At 46.3% G+C, this 22,108-nt stretch overlaps 3 protein-coding genes across 4 annotated transcripts; 1 reads left to right on the plus strand and 2 right to left on the minus strand.

Annotated features, from left to right (window-relative positions):
• Positions 1 to 533: 533 nt before the first annotated feature.
• On the minus strand, positions 534 to 2,088 carry LOC144145335 (uncharacterized). The gene is made up of 6 exons (XM_077676906.1): positions 1,659 to 2,088; positions 1,501 to 1,566; positions 1,335 to 1,420; positions 1,091 to 1,208; positions 941 to 999; positions 534 to 806 (listed from the first exon to the last, which is right to left on the minus strand). The coding sequence occupies exons 1-6, from the start codon at positions 1,854 to 1,856 to the stop codon at positions 701 to 703; spliced, it is 633 nt and encodes a 210-aa protein (XP_077533032.1). The 5' UTR covers positions 1,857 to 2,088; the 3' UTR covers positions 534 to 700.
• Positions 2,089 to 2,311: 223 nt separating this feature from the next.
• Positions 2,312 to 5,595, plus strand: LOC144145337 (gamma-aminobutyric acid receptor-associated protein). Its single transcript, XM_077676910.1, has 3 exons — positions 2,312 to 2,516; positions 4,113 to 4,310; positions 4,912 to 5,595. Exons 1-3 carry the CDS (start codon positions 2,427 to 2,429, stop codon positions 4,975 to 4,977), a joined length of 354 nt encoding a protein of 117 aa, XP_077533036.1. The 5' UTR covers positions 2,312 to 2,426; the 3' UTR covers positions 4,978 to 5,595.
• Positions 5,596 to 5,657: 62 nt separating this feature from the next.
• Zyx (lipoma-preferred partner zyxin) lies at positions 5,658 to 22,052 on the minus strand. Of its 2 annotated transcripts, XM_077676901.1 has the most exons (11): positions 21,653 to 22,052; positions 19,530 to 19,734; positions 18,535 to 18,866; positions 14,114 to 14,342; positions 12,766 to 12,792; positions 11,873 to 11,974; positions 10,856 to 10,923; positions 9,661 to 9,708; positions 9,405 to 9,535; positions 9,107 to 9,227; positions 5,658 to 6,392 (listed from the first exon to the last, which is right to left on the minus strand). In XM_077676901.1, exons 2-11 carry the CDS (start codon positions 19,693 to 19,695, stop codon positions 6,261 to 6,263), a joined length of 1,356 nt encoding a protein of 451 aa, XP_077533027.1. In that variant the 5' UTR covers positions 19,696 to 19,734; positions 21,653 to 22,052; the 3' UTR covers positions 5,658 to 6,260. The 2 variants fall into 2 exon arrangements, with proteins under 2 accessions (XP_077533027.1, XP_077533028.1); XM_077676902.1 differs by lacking the exon at positions 12,766 to 12,792 and having other exon boundaries at positions 21,653 to 22,050.
• Between the last annotated feature and the right edge of the window lie 56 nt (positions 22,053 to 22,108).

Genomic DNA, 22,108 nt, shown 5'->3' on the forward strand with positions numbered 1-22,108 from the left:
TGGTGGTGTAGCTGACATTGTGTGGTGTTTGAAAGTTGGCCAGTATTGGTTTTTGTTGAGTGCAGAAACAGAGTTGGAGCTAGTTGAGGCTGCGGTTTCTGTAACAAATTGTATGGTAAAAATATGGCACTTGGAGATGCGTGAATGTGCCATCTAGCATTACTTTCTGCCTTCACAAATCAGGTCAGGGTGGTGGAACATCGCAACTTTCAAAGGCCGAAAGCTAAACGTGCAATTCGTTTTGTTATTCTTGTAGAAGATGGCCATCACTTGTCACAAATTGGTGCTGCTAGAAAGCACTTAAATTGTACATGTGCATAGCAATTTAGCAACCTGTGAAACAAAAGGTACCAGCAGTTTTTAGTCAGCTGTCATTTTGGTCTGAGCACAATTTACTCAATCACCTTAGGCCACTGATGTAAGAACTCTATTATGACCTACATGTACTTTATTATGATGTGGACCCCGGTATTCTGTGTAATTACACGGACCTGTGGTTTCCTTTCCCCCACACCCTCTGCAACTGCGCAGGATGGGCCACAAACAATGTTTTATTTTGTCACCATTTGAAACAATGTAAATATTCAAAAATATATATTTATAGCACAATTGTAATGTTCGGTTAAGACATTTAAATAAGTGTTCATACATCAATTTCCACAAATCTGGCACCCGCAATCAGCAGATCCTTGGAGCACCATCAAACGGGCAATGTCTTGCTTGCCGTTCGTGTCACCACACCAGTAAACACCCGCGAAAAGAACTTGAGGCCCGTTTCGCCTCCCGGTATGGAAGCCATGACGTACCTGCGTTGTAAAATGTGTTGCACATTATCATTACCTTGCCAGCTTCTGGGTGCTTAGGGCTCCGCTTACAACCTAATGTCAAACACATGCTGCTTGTGTAAAGGATTGCCAGTTAATGAATCGCCTCAACTTACCACACAATGCTGGCACACTGGCAAAGAGTGAACACAACGGTAAGCAACGTACTCTGGACCTGTAAAGAAAATTGTGGAAATATTAGTGTGTACAAAACACGGTCACTTTATCTGTGTTACATTAAAGGGAAACGCCAAATGTACGCATACCACGAGAGCAAAGTAGAGCGTTGCAAACGTGGTTCCAAAGTAGACGGTGGTGAAAGGAAGCAGTTTCATTGAGAATAGTTGCTTCAAGTGGTTCATTGGTCCTCGTAATAATGCAAAGCTGCGACAGAAAAGAAAAAACGTTACAGTGCCGGTTCAGGAAAAGTCAGTCGTACTATTGCATTCACGCTATCTAGAGGCTTATTTTGCTCTGCAAAAAAGAGCACAAGAACAAGGTTGTCCTTACCTGCTTATAATAAACAGGCTGCCTAGGGTGTAAAGCAACGCAAACTTCCGGGCCTTGAAGACCAACACGGGTATATACAATCCGGCCTGAAAAGAGTAAGGTCCAATCGTTACACAATATGATATCTGCAGTCGGCAGAGCTCGGGTAGGTTGGGGAGAGCCGTACCAGACAGAAACAGAGGCAGCCCATCAAAAGTGTTCCCGTGAAGCCAATGATGCGCTGTTTCCTGGTCTGCGTGTAGACAGAAAATTGCAAAGGACTAATTAGTGCATCATTTCAATTGTGGAGCGGCAACAACCACCAAGTGCAACGGGAAAGCGTACCAGACTGGGCAAGCAGGAGTCGCTCGCTGCTTCCGTAAACCAGCTGTTAGTACCGTTACTGGAAGCCGGCTGGTCGGAGTTGCTGCTTCCTGGGCTGAGTAACTTTTTGAGAGATTCGGTACTGGCGAATATTGAGCTCTCTTTTCTCGCTTCATTGCGGTTGAGATAGTCTTTCAGCTGTCGGTTTAAGTCTCCCATTCCGATTACGAAATCACCGCGTTGTCCACGAGAAAAATTAGCCTTGACTGCAACTGCTCCCTAGCAAGCAACGGTAACGGTTGTTTTCCGACATTGCAAGGACTTTGAGCCAACGACACAGATCAGGTATGCTGAAGCGAAAGCTATCGTAGCTGTTTCAGCACAGCGATCGTAGGAACTCCACCGGCTGCAGCGCAACCGACTGCAAGTTCAACAGTGGGAACTGCTTACGTCACAACAAAGCGACATGTGATGTATCCTTGCGCGCGTAGTGGTTTCTCAACGTGAACTTTTAAAAAAAATTAAGATTTTTTTCCTCGTGGAGAGGTGCCGCAGAACGGCAGCTAACTTTACTTCTAAAACGGGAGAAAGGCCGCAAACTTTTTAATTGTCTTTAAGTAAAGTGCGGTCGCAGACTAATTTTTACAGCGCATGCGCGCATCGTAGGGAGAGAAAGAGGAACTATTTACAAACAGTCGCCATTTTCGCTTTCAGCTCGGTGGCGCAGAGTTGGAGCTCGGTGCCTGTTAAATTTTCGCTCTCGTCGTGTTTTGCTTGTGTTGAGGCACCATGAAGTTTCAGTATAAGGAGGAGCACCCTTTCGAGAAGAGGAGGGGCGAAGGCGACAAGATTCGCAGGAAGTACCCTGACCGAGTCCCCGTAAGTGTTCGAGCGTCGCAAGTGCGCAGTGACCTTGCAGTTGCTGAGGCCCCGTGGTTGCTCTTAGGCCTACACGTCAGTCGGATTGTGTCATACTTGCATTGGCTGATTAGAGATTTACCAGATAACAGCGGCGCTCACTCAAAAGTGGCAGTTCATCGTCTGACAGCTGGTCTGAGGTTCATCGTGATTGTGCGTAGGGAACGGTAGCCATCGCGTTGCTGGAGCGTTCGCGATCGCACCTCAATGAGTCATCGTATCAGCTGTGCGCGCCTCTCGGGAAATGCCCAGTGGTTTGCATTCTATCCAAGGGCTGTTTGTTGCCTGAAACTTGCTGACGAAGGACCGGTTTTGGCTCATATTTAAGCGACCGTACCAGTATTTCGACTATTATGCACTGAACCAGTTTGTTGGCTCATTCACCAAATTAGGTTTCGCGTGCAATCTGCCGAGTTTCGATTTTGTGCGTGGCTGTATTTTGATTGCAAGTTTGCGATGGCATCAATTAGACAGAAAACGGCCTGTGCGCGTTGTTTCGCATACTAAATAATATAGGTTGTGGATGACGCAAGAAACGAACGTTGCAGTAGTCCATTAAAGCTGTTTCTTTGTCTCGCGCAGTGTTTACTTGGTGGGCGGCGAATACACGTACGCAGCATATAGCGTTGTCGAAATTGCTAAGACTCCACAAGCATTTTATTTTTCTTTTGATTCGTTGGCGCTTTAAATACTCAGTTTTTGAAGCCGTTCTTTCCATATCGCGTTGGCCGAAGCAGTGCGTTTCTTTCGCGGATTATTTCCTTTATTCATTTCATGTACTAATACTTTAAGACATGTACTAAGATTTTTATAATGCACTGATTCGTCGAAGGGATCCCTGGTCCGTCAAAGGGATCTGTTGTAAATTTTTGACCGTGCAAACGGCAACAGTGAGGTATTCGTTGAAAGGAGTAAAAAAAAAGACGTAGTCACGCATTTGTTGGAGCTAATTCAGAGAGGACACCGTTTGTGTGTACAGGAAAAAAGTTGATGCAAGCAGAATGGCAAATTTTGCAATGTAATTTGTGTTTGTACTAAAATGATCGTCATGCAGTTTTGCTTTTCTGGTGCTGAAACCCGACTTGTTTATGTCCCCAGCGCAAGGCCCATTCAGAGTAATAAAAGCCGAAATAGCTGCCAAAACCTGCACGTGCAATAACACGATGCTGCGTGGGGAATGGTGTTTCAGTCGCAAGCAAGCCTTTTTTCGCTGCTGTTCATTAGCTTTGCATTTAGGGAACATTCTTTACAGACATTCCTCAGTAGTGATGATTGATAGTAGTGTTTAACGTGCCGACGCAATGCTGGCAATGAGGTGTGCCGTAGTGGAGGGCTCCAGATTAATTTTGACCACCTGGGGGTCTTCAGCACGGGCGTTCTTGCTTTTCCCCTCCATCAGGATAGCGGCCGCCGCGGTGGGGAATCGAACCCGCATCCTCGTGCTTAGCCATTCCTCTGTAGTAGCAGCAATGTTTTCTGCCTTTACCACATACCTACCAATCAAGATGAGATGATGTAGTCTGTAGACGTGATGTTGTTGTGCCACTGCAACTGCAGGTGATAGTGGAGAAGGCGCCCAAGGCGCGCATCGGTGACCTGGACAAGAAGAAGTACCTGGTGCCCTCGGACCTGACGGTGGGCCAGTTCTACTTCCTGATCCGCAAGCGGATCCACCTGCGGCCGGAGGACGCGCTCTTCTTCATTGTCAACAACGTCATCCCCCCCACCAGCGCCACCATGGGCTCGCTCTACCAGGTACTGTGCTATCTGTGGCAGCACGCTTACGAGAGTGCGTAAACATGGCACAGTTTATGTAATATCAGTGGCCAGTCAAAAACAGTGTGTTAGAGCTTGCCACTGTAGCCTATTCTACCCGCAGAATAGAAAGATTGGTGTGATAGAATAGAAAAAAACTGCAGTTGTACAGTCTTTGTCAAATAGAAATTTTGTGGGCCAAGCCGGAAACGCGCAGGCTGCAAAAAATTCTATGTACAAGCTTATGTCCCAAGTGAGGCTGAAACATTTTATGCAGGAAAGCTATAGAAAATACCTTTCTTTCTTACTGCCTTAAAATATTTTTTGTCACATTTAAAGGTAAAGCCGATTCTTTGTGGTCGAGAAGGCTTAGGGTTGGCCCACAAACTTTTGACAAAGGGTGTACATATCCAAAGCAGTGGTGAAAGCTAGAGTGAAGCTGGGAAGCTTCAGTACTAAGCATCAAGTAATAGAAATTTGTAAACTGTAGTTACATGTAGCCTGTTTTGCGGTTGTGTGGCGTCCTTAAAAGGTATATCTCTCTGAGCAGACACTTGTGCAAGCCCAACCGGCAAAGTTGATTTTTTGTCTTCCGTTGCAGGAACACCACGAGGAAGACTTCTTTCTATACATAGCGTACAGCGACGAGGACGTCTACGGTGTCTGAGACCCTGGGGAAGAGTTATTTGTAACAAAATTCTTCTTTTATATCTAAGTAAAGCAGTGGCACTTGGTGGAGATGGAGAAGATGCCAAAACCTAAGTCACATTGTTTTTTGTGGGTGGGAAGAGACCGCGACTGCACCTTTTTGTTTCCCTTTCACTAGCAGGTCTTAAATTGTCCTTGTATGCAAGCCTGTTGCCGAGGGCTCAGAGTGTCAGCTAAAAAACACTCAAGAATTTTCTATTGATACTGTCACAAGCTCTGTTGGCAAAAGTAATTGTGTCAGTATGCTGTTAAGCTATACCGTTTTTGTTTTTCCTGAGTGTCCTTTTATTATCGACTCCAATGAGCAGTCCCAGGGACTGTCAAAGACACAATCCGATTGAAATGTTTTCACAGCTACTGTACTTCCTGTGAGGGGGGGAGGGGGGGGGGGGGGAAGCTCTTAGACTGCTACAAGTTACCCGGTACTTGTCAAATTTAGGGGGTCCTGGATATGTGACAAAGACGAAAGAAAAATGTATCGTCAAGCAAGCTATTTATTTTGCAGGATATGACCCAATGTTTATTCCTTTGTCCTGTAAATTTTATTATAACTCAGAATAAAATACAAAAACCTCCACTCCTTTGTGTGTCAAGTTACTCACCAGCACTGCACGTTTGACGACACAGTTACTTTATTGACCTTATTTGAGTACATCAGCATGGATTTTTAGGCTATTTACACTCTTCAGTAGCTTTACTTGTAAACAATCGTCTGTGCACACACACAACTCTTTAGCACAAGTTACATGTCATTCGTTCCTCCACACATTCCAGCACAATAACATTTGCTCCTCTTCAGGAATTTGATGCTGTCATAGTCCATAATACTACATGCAGCATACCACGATAAACCAGCGAGTGATATTCTAAAGCTCGAAAAAATGTTCTTGCCACCACACTGGCTAGTCAAGCCATTGCAAGAGTGGGCATGTACCATTTATTAGTAGTAAGTCGACATTCATCTGATCTTGTTGGAGGTACTCAGCTCATTGGAAATGCAAGGTTCATTTAAAAAGGGCTAACGATACCTGGGTCAAATTTAAATGACCCTTGACTTCGCATAAATGCGCTCGCCTTTCGCCACGTCCAAAAAGAAAAGTTGAACAATTCACAGGCTACTCTTTGCTTTGACTAAGATGAACAAGCTCGCGGTAGCTTTACATTGCCTCCATAAATTGTAAAATTATCACAAATGTTGCAGCCCTGCATCATCGGTGTGGGTGGGGGGGTCCCCCTCTCTGTTCAGAGCTCGGACACCATCCGGGAGGTGAGGGTCTGCACGCGGCGCGCGTTGCAGCTTCTGCACAGGATGTGGTCATCCAGTGGGTAGCAGCCCCGGCCCTCTGCTTCGGACGACAGCAGGAGTCCGCAATCCTGCAAAGAACGGCCTGCATTTCACCTCTGCTCCCTGGGCAACAAAACTTGGAAGACAAAACCCGTGATTGCAACTGGTCGGCCTTGCCAACCACAGAGGCCAATAGGACTTCTGGTCCACTTGAGATAATGCACGCGGCAACAGCACCCTTTATAATACGACAGGTGTTACTGCATAACGAATTAAGTCTTCGATACCTAGCATTGCTCAGGAACACGTTTTTTTTTTTTTTTCTCCTAGACTTTGTGGGAAGGTACTTGGACCTTCAAAAAGTAAAAAACAGGGCAGCACGTACTTTTGCCCGCTGAAAAAAACACTTGTTATTGCGTGTCAACTCGCATCGAACACGGCGGCTCGATGGGCTTGTGGTAGGTGAGCGAAATTGTGCAATTTCGTTGTTATTACAAATGATAGCAATACCAACTTTACGTTTAGGGTCTCCAATTGAACCCTAAACCATGCTGACAAAGGTAGCATTCCTGTGCCCAAAAGCAACACCTCATTGTGTCTGTCCTAATAAACCTAATTTTTTTTTTTCTAACTTCATATTTGTGATGTCTGGAGTCCTTTTAGATCATAAAATTGCTTTTGCCATCTGAATTAAGCAAGAAGTCTCGGGCATTGAAGGGTTAAAGCAAGAACCCCATAAACAGCGATGGAAGACGGTAACCGGTGTTAATTCAGCATTTATTTTTGCAGAAGACTTCAAAGTGATGATCAGGCAGAAGTGTCTTGCACTGGCTATCGGAGTCCTCTTTACAGAGCAGTTCTAAACACTCTTGTAGCTTTTGCAGTATCCATACTTCCAAGCATAATACTTAAGCCCAACTTTGTTTTCTTTGAAGTCAAATGTGACAGAGTAAGACTTTGCTAAATACAGCAACATATGCAGGTGTAGATTTCATCAAGGTGCTGTGAGGAAAATTTTTCACGAGCTTCGTCTCTCAATTCAAGTACTGCATAGCGAAAATTCTATTGTGGTAACGTATACTAACTGCGCAGTGCTGATTGTAATGTCATTCAGATGCTGTGCTGTCACACCTAGCAACAGCGATATAGCCGTGAGGTGTTCCAACAATCATAATCGCAGATTTGAAAATGACCATTCAAGATTTCCAAACCCCTCCTCAAAAATCCCCCGACCCCTCTGGTTGAACTCATTTGGACCCCAACACACACTGGTTTGAGAGGGAACTAGGTGGCCCATAATGGAGTTTTAGCGTATAGTTACCGTGTTAGCAGTACCATTTACAGTGTTACCGGAAGCTGGAATTTCTATTTACCGCTGAAAACGGTAGGACACATTTTAGCACGCTGTTTGCGGTTTGCGTATTCCGGCCGCTGTGGTGCAGTTAGTGCCATCTGATGAATTATTCTCAAAGCCAATCGCGCATAATTTTGCTGCTCGTATCTATTTGCTTTCGTTTTAAAGTACGTAGCTTGAATGTTTCACTTTTCGGATGAACTGTTAACAATAATATTAGTTGCTTTGAAAATACTGTAGCCAACACCTGTAGAGCTTTAAAAAAAAATAAAAACACATGAGTGGCGCCATCTACCGAGTATAGTTGGAATCAAAATAAACTAGAATTTATGCCAGCGCTAAATATTTTGGCAGGTATTCGGCTAAATTTTTGGTGAAACGTGGCAGTACTTACTCAATAACCTACACTGCCTTGCCCAGCACAATTTTGGAGGCGTGAAAGCGCTCCACGAGCTCAGAAACTTATCTGAACAATTTGAAGCAGGTGAGGCGCCCATCTGAGAAAAATAGTCATTTGTCGTGCTCCCCAGCATCATATAACGAGAAAAACGTAATCAACAACATCAACTAAGACTACTTGTATCGACTACACCAAGCATCAAACACCGAGTGCACTGCATTTGCTGTAATCAAGAAACGAGGGCACACTTCGTCTGCTTTGGAAGCTCACTGGCGACAGTAAAGCCTGTGCCGGTAGGTCACCATTTGCGGCAACTTCTCGCACACGCGCAGTCGACTCCTGCAGGCACGGTAGACAGTAACGTAAACACGCTAATGCTATGCTGCTAAAACTCTCTAATGTGGCACGAGGACTTACTATCACAAACTCTCCCTCCCTCCCTCGCTCCCCACCAAGGCAAACGGCTTCATTCCCGGTAATCCCACAGTGCTGGAACCCAGCATACAGTTATGTAAAGATTTAGGGCATATGCTGACATAATATTCCTGAAAGCAAAATTAATGCTGTGGTTCCTGGAAGACTTTTCAAATGACAATGAACGTACCACACTCGGAAAAGCTGCATAAATGATGGACTTCGCCACAGCAGATGTAAAGGCTTTGTCAGCACATCAAGTTCACACGTGCGCACACATTTAGTTTCCAAAGGCAGCCAAGGTGTGATGGCGCACGCTATGAGGCTGCTTGTTGGCTTAGTCCGAGTGCTGGTGAAGACAATGCTACAGGTTTCTTTAGGCAGGTGAAGGGACTTCTCTCGCACGCAAACTGTAAAGTGTAGGCTTGATGCGCAAAAACTGGGTGTCACCGCCACACCCCATACCTGTCAATGTGTGGAACATTGGGGCCACTTAATTACTACCGTCTCTGCCAGAAGATTGCAGAAAAAAGGGTGCAGTTCTTTATTAAGTTTTCATTTCATGCATTTTCAAGTTTTCAGGCAGTGGTGTCTGCCATTTCCCGGTGCCCCTACATGCATCAAGAAAGACCCACCTCGCATCTGTAGCAGGAAATGTGGAAGCTCCGGTCCAGCGCAACCACCCTCACGGTCTCTTCCTTGCCCGGCTCGGGCATGATCGGCTGGGAGCACACGCAGCAGCGGGGAGCGAATTTTCTGAAACAGAGCGTCGAGCTGCATCAACAACAGATGCCGCACACATGCAGAACCCACAATGGGGCATGACAGGTTCCCGCAATCTTCGAACCCTACTCAGTTTGTGCGAAAACACAGCACAGCAGGAGAATGATACCGAAAGAGTCGAATTAAAAGAGCCGAGAAATGTGAACGCACTTGTGGAAGTCATCGATGCAATGGATCCGACTCGTAGCATCCACGGTGAAGGGAATGCCGTCGAGGCATTTGCCGCACACAACGCACTTGAAGCACGCAGGGTGGTAGGGCTTGCCCGTGGCACGCAAGATCTGGAAGAAGAGTTAAAGAGTTGGTTGCGTGTGCGAAGCTCGCAGACGGCACGTGTCAACAACACGCAGTGTTGACTGTTCGCCAGTACTTTTCATTGCACCTTACAGAAAAGGGCCAAACTCACCCTGTCCAAGATTGGCTTCTCACACACGCAGCACTTTTCCAACGTGTTCTGTAAGAAGGAAGCTATCATGAGATCACCGGCCCTGTGCCAGAAACGTTGTTCCAGAAACTTCCGCCAAGCACAGTCTACTCTTCTTTTGGGTGTGTTCTCCCTTAATAGCACAGTTTACAGCAATACAAGTCCTCGCAACGACAAATGCAGCTGGTCATATGCTTTCGTGGCATATTACCCACAACTGCACAAAAACCAATAAGGGAAATAACTAAGAGATAGGTGGCTCTCAATCACGAATCTGCTGGGAACCCTTTTTCTGAAGAGAGGGGGGGGGGATGCTGACCTGACACACAACATCAAAGCAGCTTATCTGTGTGGCAAAACATGCATCCCACACTTGTTTAGTTCATACAAGTTAAAGCTTTACACACAGCCTAACAATGCAGAGTGGCCAACTGGAAATAGAACTGAAGTAATTTCCTCATAAGATGAATTTTTGGAATGTGCTTGCAGCATTCTGATTTTTTTCAGCCAATCAGCAGAAATTTCTCCTGTGAGAACAGCTCGTTTTGTGCCGGTTTTGTTGGCTATGACAAGTCTACAGAGTGAAATTAAATCAACTGAAAGCCTGCTTAATTGGTATAACCTGCGCATGAACATACAGCAAGTCAACATATACCACAAAATTGGTAAAAATTAAAATTTTGAGGACTTGGGCCGCACCAAACTACATTGCAAACTAGGGCGATGTTAATGTGGTTCCCAAAGCAGCCGCTAAAGGTGCACGGTGTTTTATATTCCTGGCATCAGTTAGTAAACAAATGCTTTCGATGAGTTAAGCTACACAACGCAACTACAAATAAAAATCTGGCAAACTCCTTAAATGTCGTTTGAACGGCACATTGCATGACAAGGCCAGACGAATGTCGCTCTGGCACTATCGTGGTTTGACAAAAAGAAAATCATAAAGGAGCAGAGACTTGTAATGAAGGCCTTCGGAAACCCCTCACGTATCTTTCTACACTTCCAATTACGAATTCCAGATTAGGCCATTCACAACACCCAAAAACCAATAAAGTAAGGAGACGAGTTTAACAGTTTACGCACAACCATAAGAGAGACACCCAAAGTGGCCACCGTTTTTTTTTTCCACATTCCTTTTGTGCTGCTACCCTAAAAAATTTTACAGGCAAAAACGTACCAGGTAGTCATCTTCACAGTATGGCTTCCCATCCATGGCAAAGAAGGGCTTCCCCCTGAGTTCTTTCACTGAAGTTGGAAGAGAAAAAAAAAATATTGCCCAAAAGCTCTCACAGCAGACAATATGCACCAAATGAAGTGTCCTCAGTCGTGTGCCTAAGCTTTTCAATTAACATGCGGTTTTTTGCAAGGATTATAACTTGTTGGTTCCCACTTCAGTGCTGCACCTTTCAGGGCTACAAAGCTGAGCATAGCATGATCAGTTCCCGAGGTATTGCGCTGCTTAAAGCTGCAGAGGTTTACCATCATAATATTTTAGCTCAACAATGACGATGTCATGCGCACACACACAAAAATGCTAAGTTGGAGACCAACATCAACCAAAGCAGCAGGGAAACGAAGTTTTTGCATTCACATAAAATAACAAAAAAAAAAATCAGTTTTCCTAATCTTAAACACTCTACGTACTGGGCTAAGGACATAGGGTGCTAAGCTGGGGACCAACATCAACCAAAACAGGGAAGTGACAGTTTTGGATTCACATAAAAAATAATAATTTAAAAAAAACGTTTCCCTAATCTTAACCACTCTACGTACTTTTGCACCACTGCAAGACGAGCAAGCATGCAGCAACAGTTTTACGGGAGCTTGCTATACAACGTAAAGGCGGGCAATGTCACTTGTCACATGTATAACGACCCCGTCCCTTCATCCCAACCTCACCGCCCTTCCTACTCAGTGCCTTATTAGGTTGACCAAAGCATCAGTGAAGACACTTGAATCAATCTATCTCCTTCAATGTTATCCTTTTGGTGATATCGTCAATCAATCTGTGCAGTGAAGAAGATTATACGAATGAAAGCAGTTAAATGATCACACCTTGACATAAAATTTACGGTGGCACAGCTGAGCGGCTTTGGACTGCTGCAATGTCATTCAGCTGTTAACTTCAAAGAGGTTCGAATTCACCAACTGAAATGCAAAAGCTGCACAAGTGGGATTTGCCAAGGGCACTCACTGCAGACATGGCAGGTGAAGCACTTGATGTGGTACACCTGGTCCATGGCAGTGCACCCACTGCCCTCTCCCAGGACCTTTTCGCCACATTTGTAGCACATGCCTGCAACAAGAAAAAGTGGAGAAGGTGTTGCTATCGTTACGCTTCCTTCACACACACACAAAATAAATACATGCTGATATTGCAGGGGTACATTACACACACACTGCATTGGTAGTTACGATGCAGCAGAACTCTCTCGGCGGCAATTTACAGTGGAATGGCGCACAGCGTGCGTTGTGCTACTCTGTGTACACATTTGCAGGTGGCATTTATGGTGCCTACAGCTGTGGACACCTGTTGTGACTTGTCTACAATGAATGGCCCATTGCCATTCGATTATTTCGTAAATTTCATGTTTCGATGCTTCACAGATGGCCCGCTTAACCAGTGCAAATCACCCCATCAGGGATTTATACCCCCCCCCCTTCCTCCCCCCTGCAACAGGCCCCAGGAAGATTTCGACACTCCTACAAAATCGAAATTCTGGATAAACCCCTACACCCAACCATCTGTTATTTTATTGTAGAATACGCTGTGCTCGTGTCAAATAATATACCTATGTGTGCTTCCCCTCCTTCCACAATAATTGCAGATCTGTTTTCCCCCTGCCTGCCTCTGCTGCTTTGCTGTCTTGAATTGTGGCTGATACTTACAAACTCTCGCTTCTGCAAGAGTGGATTTTTTTTTTTTTTTTTTCACTACCTACTGCATGCCATCAGGTACGAACTAGATGCAAACACTTCTGCATCGGCGCACTGAAACTAATAACTTTTTAAACTGCGTTATTTAGTTTTTAGGGGGCATGCACATGCAAGGAGCGTAGCATGCAGGTGCAAGGGCAAGGCTCTTACCAATGACAGGTGGCTCTTCATCATCCTCTGAGCAAGCAAGGTTAGAATGTTAGAGAGCAAGGTGTTAGGACACACAAACGTCAGTTGTAGCAATGGCTAACATCCAAAAATAGCAAACTCAAGGTTAGTCAGTGCAGTATGTTTCTGGGTTGCAACCGTCACCTTGCAACTGCTCAAACTTTTTTTCACAGAGAGAAGTACACGACTTTTTCCCTCCCTTTTTTTTTTCCCCTTGTATTTTCTTATCTCTCTTCCACCATTAGCTGCCAGCATGCCGGCAGACATCTCGCTTCCCTGTTTTAATAAACAGCTTTCTCTTTCCCTAGGTTACAATAGCATACAAATCCTAGGTTGGTAGCACCACGAGTCAAAATCTTCTGCCATTACCAATCAGCCACTCGATTTGTGTGAATTCTAAATAAAGTGGTTAGACGAATGTCCTCATTGCAACTCAGTGAGTAGGCAGTCACCTGTAGCTGCCAGGCTGAACTTGTGCTCAAGACTGCATGCTTCTTTTCAAGTCGACCAACCAGTTATATAAATGCTTTTGTTAGCACCTTTTGTTGAGCCACTGTCAAAGCACACGCCACTTCTGCCCACTTTGGAAGAACTAACCAAAAAGGGTTTCTGATACAAGCCCCCGCATGCACCACACATGCATGCACGAAGAGTTACACCACACTGAAAAACAGTTCCTGACCACTTCTCTTTTCAAACACCTGACTTTTCCCCTCTCATACTAGGAAGTGTCTATGAGAATTACCGTAGAAAATTTCTCACAGCAGTTTCCTAACCTAAACTAAACCACCAAACATAACTGAACCTAACCCACACGAACTGCAGTGAAACAACCCATCCTAAACCCAACCCAAACCAGTACAGCCCTGCACGTCGCTCGCGCAATAATTGTAGGGAGAACCCCATCGCAAAAAAAGTCACTAACAAATTTGTTATGAATGAAAACTTGTCAAATTCGAAAAACCACAAAAAAAGATAAAAGTTTCCCTAATCCAGATTTTAACTGAAGTCTTTCCACCTCAAAGCACGGGCACTATGCACCAACACTACAACGCCACAGATGCAGTTGGCAGAAGGGTTTTCCACGGAATATTTGACCAAATAATGCGTGCTTAACCAGTGACACGTGACTGCCATGAGAATTTCGGGAACGCAATTCTCACAGGTGCCGTGAGAATAGACACTGCTTAATCACTAATATTCTGTGCACATGTCACTACTGTTCACTTACGACACTGACATAACCACCTCCAACTTCAAAACGAGAAAGGAAGAAAGGAGTCCGTGCGTCGCCCGTCCCCTTGAGGTGACGTCCCCTCGATCGACTCACCGAAGAAGTCCGGGTCCCCCGAGTTCTCCATGCTCTGGACGAGCAGGTCGGTGAGGTGGTCCACCTCGGCCTCCTGGCCACCTCCTCCGCGATGAGAGGCTGGCTTGGCCATGCGTCCCCCCGGGTAGTAGGACGAGTACAGGGATGAGCCCGTGCTGCTGTAGCCGGACATCTGGCTTGGGGGCCGGGGCACAATGGGCTCGTAGATGGAGCCCGTGTCGTACGTGCTCTGTGCAGGATGGACACGACAGTAGAGTCATCAACCCTTCTGTCATGACACGACAGTATACAGCGTAAGCACGTTAGGAATCGAACACCAAGGAACCAGTAGGATCTCTGTTCCATCTATTAGGAGTTCCATTTGGGGATGGCTCGTTCGTCATGCATATACTAGAATATCAGCGGCTGCGGCCAGGAATTGAGCCTGCAATCTTGTGTCTAGCAGCAGATCGTCACAGCCACAGCCACAGCGGTGACAGAAATAGATACAAGGAAAATAAAAACGCAGGTAACTTCTGCATCTCCATTAGTAAGGTCGAAAATGCTGAGAGATTTCAGCAAGGGGTCGTTCCCAGAACGCACATACTCCGGCAATATGAGCAGGGTATTCATAAGTAGTTTGGCTCAACCAAACTATTTGTTCGAGTTAAACTGAACGGGATATGTTGATATTTTTTAATGTGTCGTAAGGAACTTCCAGTAGAAAATAAAAAAAAAGAAACTAACATGTGGTTGTGCAATAACCACTGATAAAAACGGGAGGGACGAATATACCCCATGAGGCAACATTTTCGCCTCAGCCAACAAACAACACATCCCGCGGAAGTGGTTTTCCGCCTCATGCTGCGTAATTACCTACGCGCGGTCGCAAGATGTGCCCATTATACCGGCCGGCTACTTCGATGCATCAAGCGCACTGACGATGCAATATGCACGGGATATGCACAGCGGAATGCGACGCTCGATCGTCTCACCAGCGCCGGTCGTCCCCGCTGTCGAGGCGGTCAACGCCGGCGGCAGCACCGAGACAGTTCTGTCCACCGGACTCGGCGCCAGAGATTCCGACCAAATTAACTAGGCGATGCTGCTGCCACGCGAAGTTACACCCGCAACCGCGCAACAACAGCAGGCCGGCGCCAACAACAGCGCGGTCGGGCGCCGCCGGCGATGGTCTTCGCCGTTTCCCGGGGCCCGGCCCGGCCAGGAACGAAGCGGATGGACCGCAAATAGATCGCGAAGGAAGCGGCGCTCGTTGCGCGAGACCTCCGTTCGTCTCACTTTCTTGGCGGCGGCGCCGCTTTGCACAGCACGGCGAGGAGCGAAACGAAACCGAACTGCCGCTGTCCGTCACTCCGAAACTGGCGCCAGCGCTGTACGAAGAGCCGGAGACTGGCGACAAAAAACGAAACAGAGTAAATTTGTTGTGAACGGTCAGCTTAACGCCTCCTTCATTTGGAAACGGGAGTAGAGAAACCGCGCGCGAGGCTTTGCGCGAGGGCGTTGGCTCGAGCAGGGAAACCGCCATATGGTTTAGAACGCGCGGTGCAGCTGTATGCGCGCTACGCAAGCTTCGCTTCGGTGTTCGCGGTGCGTGTTCCGCCGCACACGATTGCTCGATTTCCGGCGACTGTTCGGTGTACTCGCATTTTTCAATCTCCTTGACAGTCACCCCCGATTTCTCTAAAAAACGAAATCGGACGGCGCACCACCCGCGAGCGTGCGAAAACCCATCGTAGCAAGAATGCTGCCGATTAGCAACACAGGCACGACCAGCTAGGCAGCTGATGTTTATCTGGGCGCAACGACCGCCTCCCGCAGGTCCCGCTCGGTGCACCCAACCGCACACGCCAACTGGAAAGATAAAAGTGCGGTACCGGCGCTGCCTCCGTTTGCATGCCGCTGAAGCATCGCGAAGAACCCGCGTTCGCGAAATAGCTCGTAGCAGCGAACTGGCGGGCTGCTGACACCGTTCCCTCCGCGAGCAGCCCACGAAAGAAGCGGAAGTTTACGAATTAACCAAACTTGAACCAGACAAACCTGATTACACAAGACATTTGGAAACAAAAAAATCTGTAGTGACCTCAATTAAGCTACTCTACAACCGAGGGCTTGCTTTACTTTCAGAGCACTTTTCAAAATATTACGGTCTTTCATTCTGGGTGCTTTTACTGTTCCAAATTCGAAGCTAAAAAAAAAACAAAAAAAAACAGGGCTATCTTTACAAACTGGGGCGAAGTTTCTTTTTTACTACCTTTTTTTGGGAAACTAATTTTTATATTTATCAACGAGAAAGTAAAAGTTGGCAGCACTAATAACTTTTGAGGTGTTTTATATTTATCAATGAGAAAGTAAAAGTTGGCAGCACTAATAACTTTTGAGGTGCAAAAATACCTTAACCAGATAATGTTCACTAAAGAGGCGGCGAAATTGCTACAATTTGGGTTTCGAGCTATGAACATCCCTGTAGATGTGTCAAGCGAGTTGTAATGACTAATACCTAAAATCCAAAATGGCACATTTATGTGAACAAGGTACAGCTGGGCTACAAAACATGCCATAGCAGAGGGCTGTGGATTAAATTAGACCACCTAGGGACCTTTAACATGCACCAATATCTCAGATTTTCCCTGTTTCTTGTCCCTCCTCAAGATGGCCAAGCACAGAATCCATTGCCTCGAGCTTGGCATCGAAGCAATGCTAGGTTTCACAGCAGCTTCATTTGCAAGTACAGCCAGCGTAACTAGAGCACCTGGGTAGGCTGCTTTGAAGGTGCCTACTACACTACGCCGAGCTCTGTACATTTGTGTTTTGGAAATTCGCTTCAAGCATTTACAGGTGAAACTCGCCTACAAGTGAGTTTCCCATGTGCTTTTAATGAAATGTAGAAGTTTTCTAATAGTCCATTGATTGTATGGTGACAGTTTAGGCCTAAGTTTAGGAATGTTTCCATGCCATACGTATTCAGCACATCTTTTTTCCTTGTCAGACAGATTGAATTTCACTCTACCTCCTGATTCTGTAACCACAAATATTGATTTCTGTTGGTGGAAAATTTTCGGGAGAAATTGGGATTAATCCAATTCGTACAAATTCTGTAAGAGGTGCAAATGTTGGCTATTATCAGACATTTTCCAACAACAAAGTGTAGAACCAATAACCAGTTGTCCACAGCAAATTAGTTCCAGCATGCCATTACAGAATAGAGGTGCAAATGTTGGCTATTATCAGGCATTTTCCAACAACAAAGTGTTGAACCAATAACCAGTTGTCCACAGCAAATTAGTTCCAGCATGCCATTACAGAATACTAAAGGCAATACCAATGAAGATGTTTGATTGAGGCCTACCAGAAGTGCGTCAAAGCTGCACCTGGGCTACAAGGTGTGCCATAGTGGAGGGCTCTGGATTAATTTTGGCCACCTGGGGATCTTTATCATGCGCTAAAATCTCGACACGAGGGCGTCTTCATTTCTAGCCTCTATCAGGAAAATGGCTGCTGCGGCTGGGATCAAGCCCACACCCTTTGGCTCAGAAACAATGGGCCAGCCACTGAGCTGCCATGGTGGGAAGCACCAAAACAAAGGGGCCCTTTTGTTTCTCATTTTTGTGTTCCACCCTACGAACTCAGGCTTAGCAGCTTGGCAACTCAGCGGCTGCAAAGGTGATGTGAAAGCTCGCAAGAAACAGCAAGCTGTTTCTGAGGTTTGGTTGTGTTTCAGAACTTTTCAGAAGTTCACCCAATGTGAGCACAATGAGAATTGACATGCTCAGTCCTTATTCTGTGCTGTTCATGGCTTCAGCGTTTAGCAGTGCAAAACTACTGAGGGCTGACCTGCTCTTCTTTTTTACCCCAACAAACCATCAGACAAAAATCCTCAGAGGACGCGTAAGCACTTATCATGAGTTGTGAATGCAAAGGCATTGATACCTAATTGAAAATAGCTGAGTGCTTCTTCAAGCCCAGCACTGTATTGCCATCATTGCTTGGTAGAATGCATAACGGCGTCAGGCAATAGCCAATACACTACTGTGAGCATTTGCAGCTGGTGGGAGGTTTAAGAGCTGTTTCGCTGCTACAGAGCTTGTGCCCAATGCCGCTGAGTGTCCACATGCAATGAAACGCGTTGCAACCAATGGGAGCGCTCCTTTCGAACCTGCTGCATTGATGCACATCATTTGGACCTGCACCCAAAGATGGTCATTCTACCCCTCCTGCCTAGCGTAACAATGCCATGTCAACTGTTCCACACAAATGTGAGAAGGAATGCCACAGATGCCAGATGCTGGACACCACCTTTTCCGCTCAAAGGGCCGGTTCATGCTCTCGCATCAAAACTTTAAAGCAAAGAAAAGCTGCAATAAAATGTAGCAAAGAATTTCGCCGCACCGAGAGTGCCTGGCAGATATCTCGCAGAGACTCACCGCTGACGACTGTGGCCGGAAGTGGTGGAAGGAGGCCGATGAGGACTGCGCCGTGCCGTACGCCAGGCTGTCGGGTGACCTCGGAGGAGAAGGCGGGGGCAAGTCCTCCGAGTACGAGGCTGATCGGCAGGTCTGCTGCTGCAGCGAGGCCGAATACGAGGGCACCCGACCCAGCGTGGGCGGGGGTGGTGGCGGGGGCAGGGGGTCGGTCGAGTCCAGCGCTGCGGCCGGCACCACGGCGTGCCTCTCGAACGCGGAGGCCGGGCTGGCCTGCGGCTCGGCCTTGCAGGGCATCACGGGGGCCGACAGGTTGGCGTAGGTCGCATCGGGCACTGTAACGGGCAGAGCAGCTCAGGGGCACAGCTGGCACAGTGTTGCCAAGGGCAATGCAACGAAACAGAGAATCGCTGTTGCTGTAATTTAAAGGGGCCGCGAAGACAGAGTGCAAGCTTGGTTGATTAAAAAGACTGCTCTGCCCTGTAACGGTGATATCACAAACTTCAAGCCAGTAACCGAGACATTGAGGCTACAGATGAAGCAGTGGCTACTCCAAAGCCACTTTGCAGCTATTTCCACACGACGTCACAGAAATTTGTTAGTGGGACTGGCAGCCACCGTCCTAAGCCACTGCCAAGGAAACATGACTGGGCGATTGTAATGGGGGCCTCTAGTTCCATTTGTTTGTATCACTTGAATGCTAACATGCAGGTTAAAACACTGAAAACTACGTTTTTTTAGTGCTGGCCCACACTTTACGTCACTCCTGCTCATAATACGACACTGCAACATGAAGTTTGAAAGTTTTTGAACATTTCTTGCATTTTTCTTTTGTTGTTGTTGGAAAAAAATCTTTTGTGGCTGGAATAGAGCTGAGAACGTTACCAAAGGCTAATTCTTTTCAAACTCAACAAAGTTTTAGTCTGTCTTAACAGCCACTTATTGGCAGCCTGAAGTGTGGAAGGAAGAGAGAGGGAGAGAGAGAGTGGGGCACTCACGGTGCGAACCTGCGTGCACTGCAGGCATGGGGACGACCTTCTTGGGCTTGGGGGGCACCACGGGGGCGATCTTCTTTCCGCGAAGGGGCGAGTACTGCTGGGGCGTCATGTGGTTGATGTGCAGCCTACTCAGCTCCTGGATTACCGAGTCTGGGTGGGCTGCCATGCTTGCCTGCTGTGGCCTCCTGGGCAGACTCCTCCTCTCCTGGAAGGGAAGCACGCAGCAAGAGACTGAATAAGTTTCACTCTCAGGCCTCACATTTCACCAGCTAGAACGCCTGGCATGATGAGCGGAAAAGGCTATGTTATAAATTTAATTTCCACATAGTTAATCTGAACTTAGGTAATGACAATAAGGAACAGCGTTGGTCCAGTCGTGCTCCAAGGAGGTTTACGTGTTAAAAAGCTACTAATCAGCACGAAAACTGTTTTTGCAGTCTGAACCGCATGCCCCCTTGCAAGGCTTTCACTGGCAGCATTTCTGGCCAAGGAACATCACAACTGTCTACAAGCACTGCACACTCGAATAAGTGACCCTGTGAGCAAAGAACCAGCACTACAGTGTGATCATGCTCTTCCCTGCAAGGTTTGTAAACAGACGCGGAAAAGACATTTACCGAGAAAAGAAATACACACGATGACGCGCGTTGCCCTGTGTATTTCTTTTGTTGGTCAACATCTTTTACGTGCCTGTTTTCAAGATGAATCAACACCAACTCGCCCAACTTTCCATCCTGTTAATGTTTGTAAGGAGAAGCATGGGGCTTCAAGCAGTAGCTGCAACAGACGCAAGTTAGTTCATGTACATAATATTCTCGGGTGTGGAGATGGCTTGAGCACTGCAGAACACAAGGCCGTTTTTGCTTAGTTAGTCAGATTAATGTGGACATTTTTTAGTTAGTTACATTAATGTAGACAGAGTGCATGGCCCTTCCAAGGACAAGGGTGTTCCTTCCGGAATAAGTGTCAATAAGGCAACAGAGAGAAACTAGAATGGTGCGGCCAAGGAGACGACAGTAGGGCCATCCTATAGGACATAAGGTTTCAACTATAACGCACGTGTTGTTCAACTTATTACAACACACATGATGGAACAGAAAAAGATGGCTGTAATGTTCTGTGATCACTAAATTTTAAACAAAAAAAAATATGGCAAGCATTGTCGTGAGCTGTCTCATCTTTTTTATACTCCGTGTTGCACTTTTTCTTCATTATAGACTTTTTTCTCATCTCTGCAAATTTTGTAAGCTTTTCCGTGTTTGAGAAACCTCACTTTCGTACACATGATGTAAACAAGATACTAAGCTGTGACGTCATGTCCTACAGAAGATGGTTGCAGGACAAAGTGAAAGGCCACTCGCGCGTGAAGTGACCTTGCAAGTGGTTTTCGAAAGAAAATATAAAAGCAGCACTTAGTTAAAGAAAACCCTGCAATTTTTGTCACAAAATTTTTTGAGAAACAAAAAAAAGTCCTCGGCAAAAAAGGAAAAGGAAAGTACGTTTTCTACTGCCTTGAAGGGAATGACAAGGGCCGCGTAGTTGAACCACGCCCAGTATTTTTTTTTTTTTTTTGCTACTACATTTCATTTTCGTTTGACATGAGCTGACCACCTACGATGGATCTCTTGGCGTGCGCAGCATAGTTCTTGTGCGCCCCACACTTGGAACCAGGCATTGCGCATAGCACGGTAGATGAACTAGAAGCGAAAACAATCGTCAGTGGAGTCTTCACCGACGCTATCGGAAACCATGGTAGGTTTACGGTATGCGCGTGCACTTACTTTTACAGATCATTTAAATCACGAATGGGCTACCATTTACACCAAACCAAACGCCGTTGATGACACCGCAGATAAAATCTAAACCACATTATTCTTAACAATATCTAAACACACCGATCAGTACTTGCTTTCCGGCAATGAAACCAGCCACCAAGCAGAGTTTAGATAGCAGTGAGTTGCAGCGCAGCTTTTGGGAAGAGTGTTCTTTTCTTTTTTCTACAGCGATCGATACATGCAGAGCTGCCAAAAAAACTTTACGACCCGGGTCAAGAACCTCGAAAGCACGCAGCTAGGGTACTGCTCATGGCTCGATCGCGCAGAGAGACCCGCTAAAAGACTCACCTCTCCTCGTAAAAGCACGCAAACTGTGGCGCGGAGGCTGTTCTCTTCAGCAGCTAGCAGATCCTGTTCAAAAACGGGCACACCCTTCCGATGAGACCGTCGCGCGGTGTCGCCGCGCTGTCAAGTGAAGCGGCTTCACAGGTGTGTCGCGAGTTTTACGGCGGCTTGCTTCAAGTTTGGGCAAGAACTGTTGATAGTACCAGTGTCCGATCCGGAGGGGAAACGGATCTGATACGGGAAGCTCAAGGAGAGTGAGCGATTACGGTGACGAAGCGGACAAACATTTTCCGAGGAAAATGACAAATTGCAGCAAAAAAATGGTACCCATATTAGGGAAAAACACGGACGGAACAACCATTCCGCTCCACTTCCGGATTCGCAGGTTGCAGCCGTCTTTAGGCTAACGGTTTATTGTGAGTATCGTAGCTTGCCCACAGAAGTAAAACCTAGAAAAAT

This window comes from Haemaphysalis longicornis, unplaced genomic scaffold (genome assembly GCF_048455015.1).
Source record: "Haemaphysalis longicornis isolate Haplotype H1 unplaced genomic scaffold, Haemaphysalis longicornis Haplotype H1 scaffold_7, whole genome shotgun sequence".
In the NCBI taxonomy this organism is placed as follows: domain Eukaryota; kingdom Metazoa; phylum Arthropoda; class Arachnida; order Ixodida; family Ixodidae; genus Haemaphysalis; species Haemaphysalis longicornis.

Coding starts and splice junctions, on each gene's coding strand:
- LOC144145335 (XM_077676906.1), bottom strand. CDS start 1,856: ATGGGAGACTTAAACCGACAGCTGAAAGACTATCTCAACCGCAATGAA. Junction 1,000..1,090: donor CGCTCTACTTTGCTCTCGTG/GTATGCGTACAT, acceptor TTTTCTTTACAG/GTCCAGAGTACGTTGCTTAC. Junction 807..940: donor CAGTGTGCCAGCATTGTGTG/GTAAGTTGAGGC, acceptor TTTACAACGCAG/GTACGTCATGGCTTCCATAC.
- LOC144145337 (XM_077676910.1), top strand. CDS start 2,427: ATGAAGTTTCAGTATAAGGAGGAGCACCCTTTCGAGAAGAGGAGGGGC. Junction 2,517..4,112: donor AGTACCCTGACCGAGTCCCC/GTAAGTGTTCGA, acceptor CTGCAACTGCAG/GTGATAGTGGAGAAGGCGCC. Junction 4,311..4,911: donor CCATGGGCTCGCTCTACCAG/GTACTGTGCTAT, acceptor CTTCCGTTGCAG/GAACACCACGAGGAAGACTT.
- Zyx (XM_077676901.1), bottom strand. CDS start 19,695: ATGGCAGCCCACCCAGACTCGGTAATCCAGGAGCTGAGTAGGCTGCAC. Junction 12,793..14,113: donor GGGGGACCCGGACTTCTTCG/GTGAGTCGATCG, acceptor TTGCTTGCTCAG/AGGATGATGAAGAGCCACCT. Junction 9,536..9,660: donor AGAAGCCAATCTTGGACAGG/GTGAGTTTGGCC, acceptor CTCTTCTTCCAG/ATCTTGCGTGCCACGGGCAA.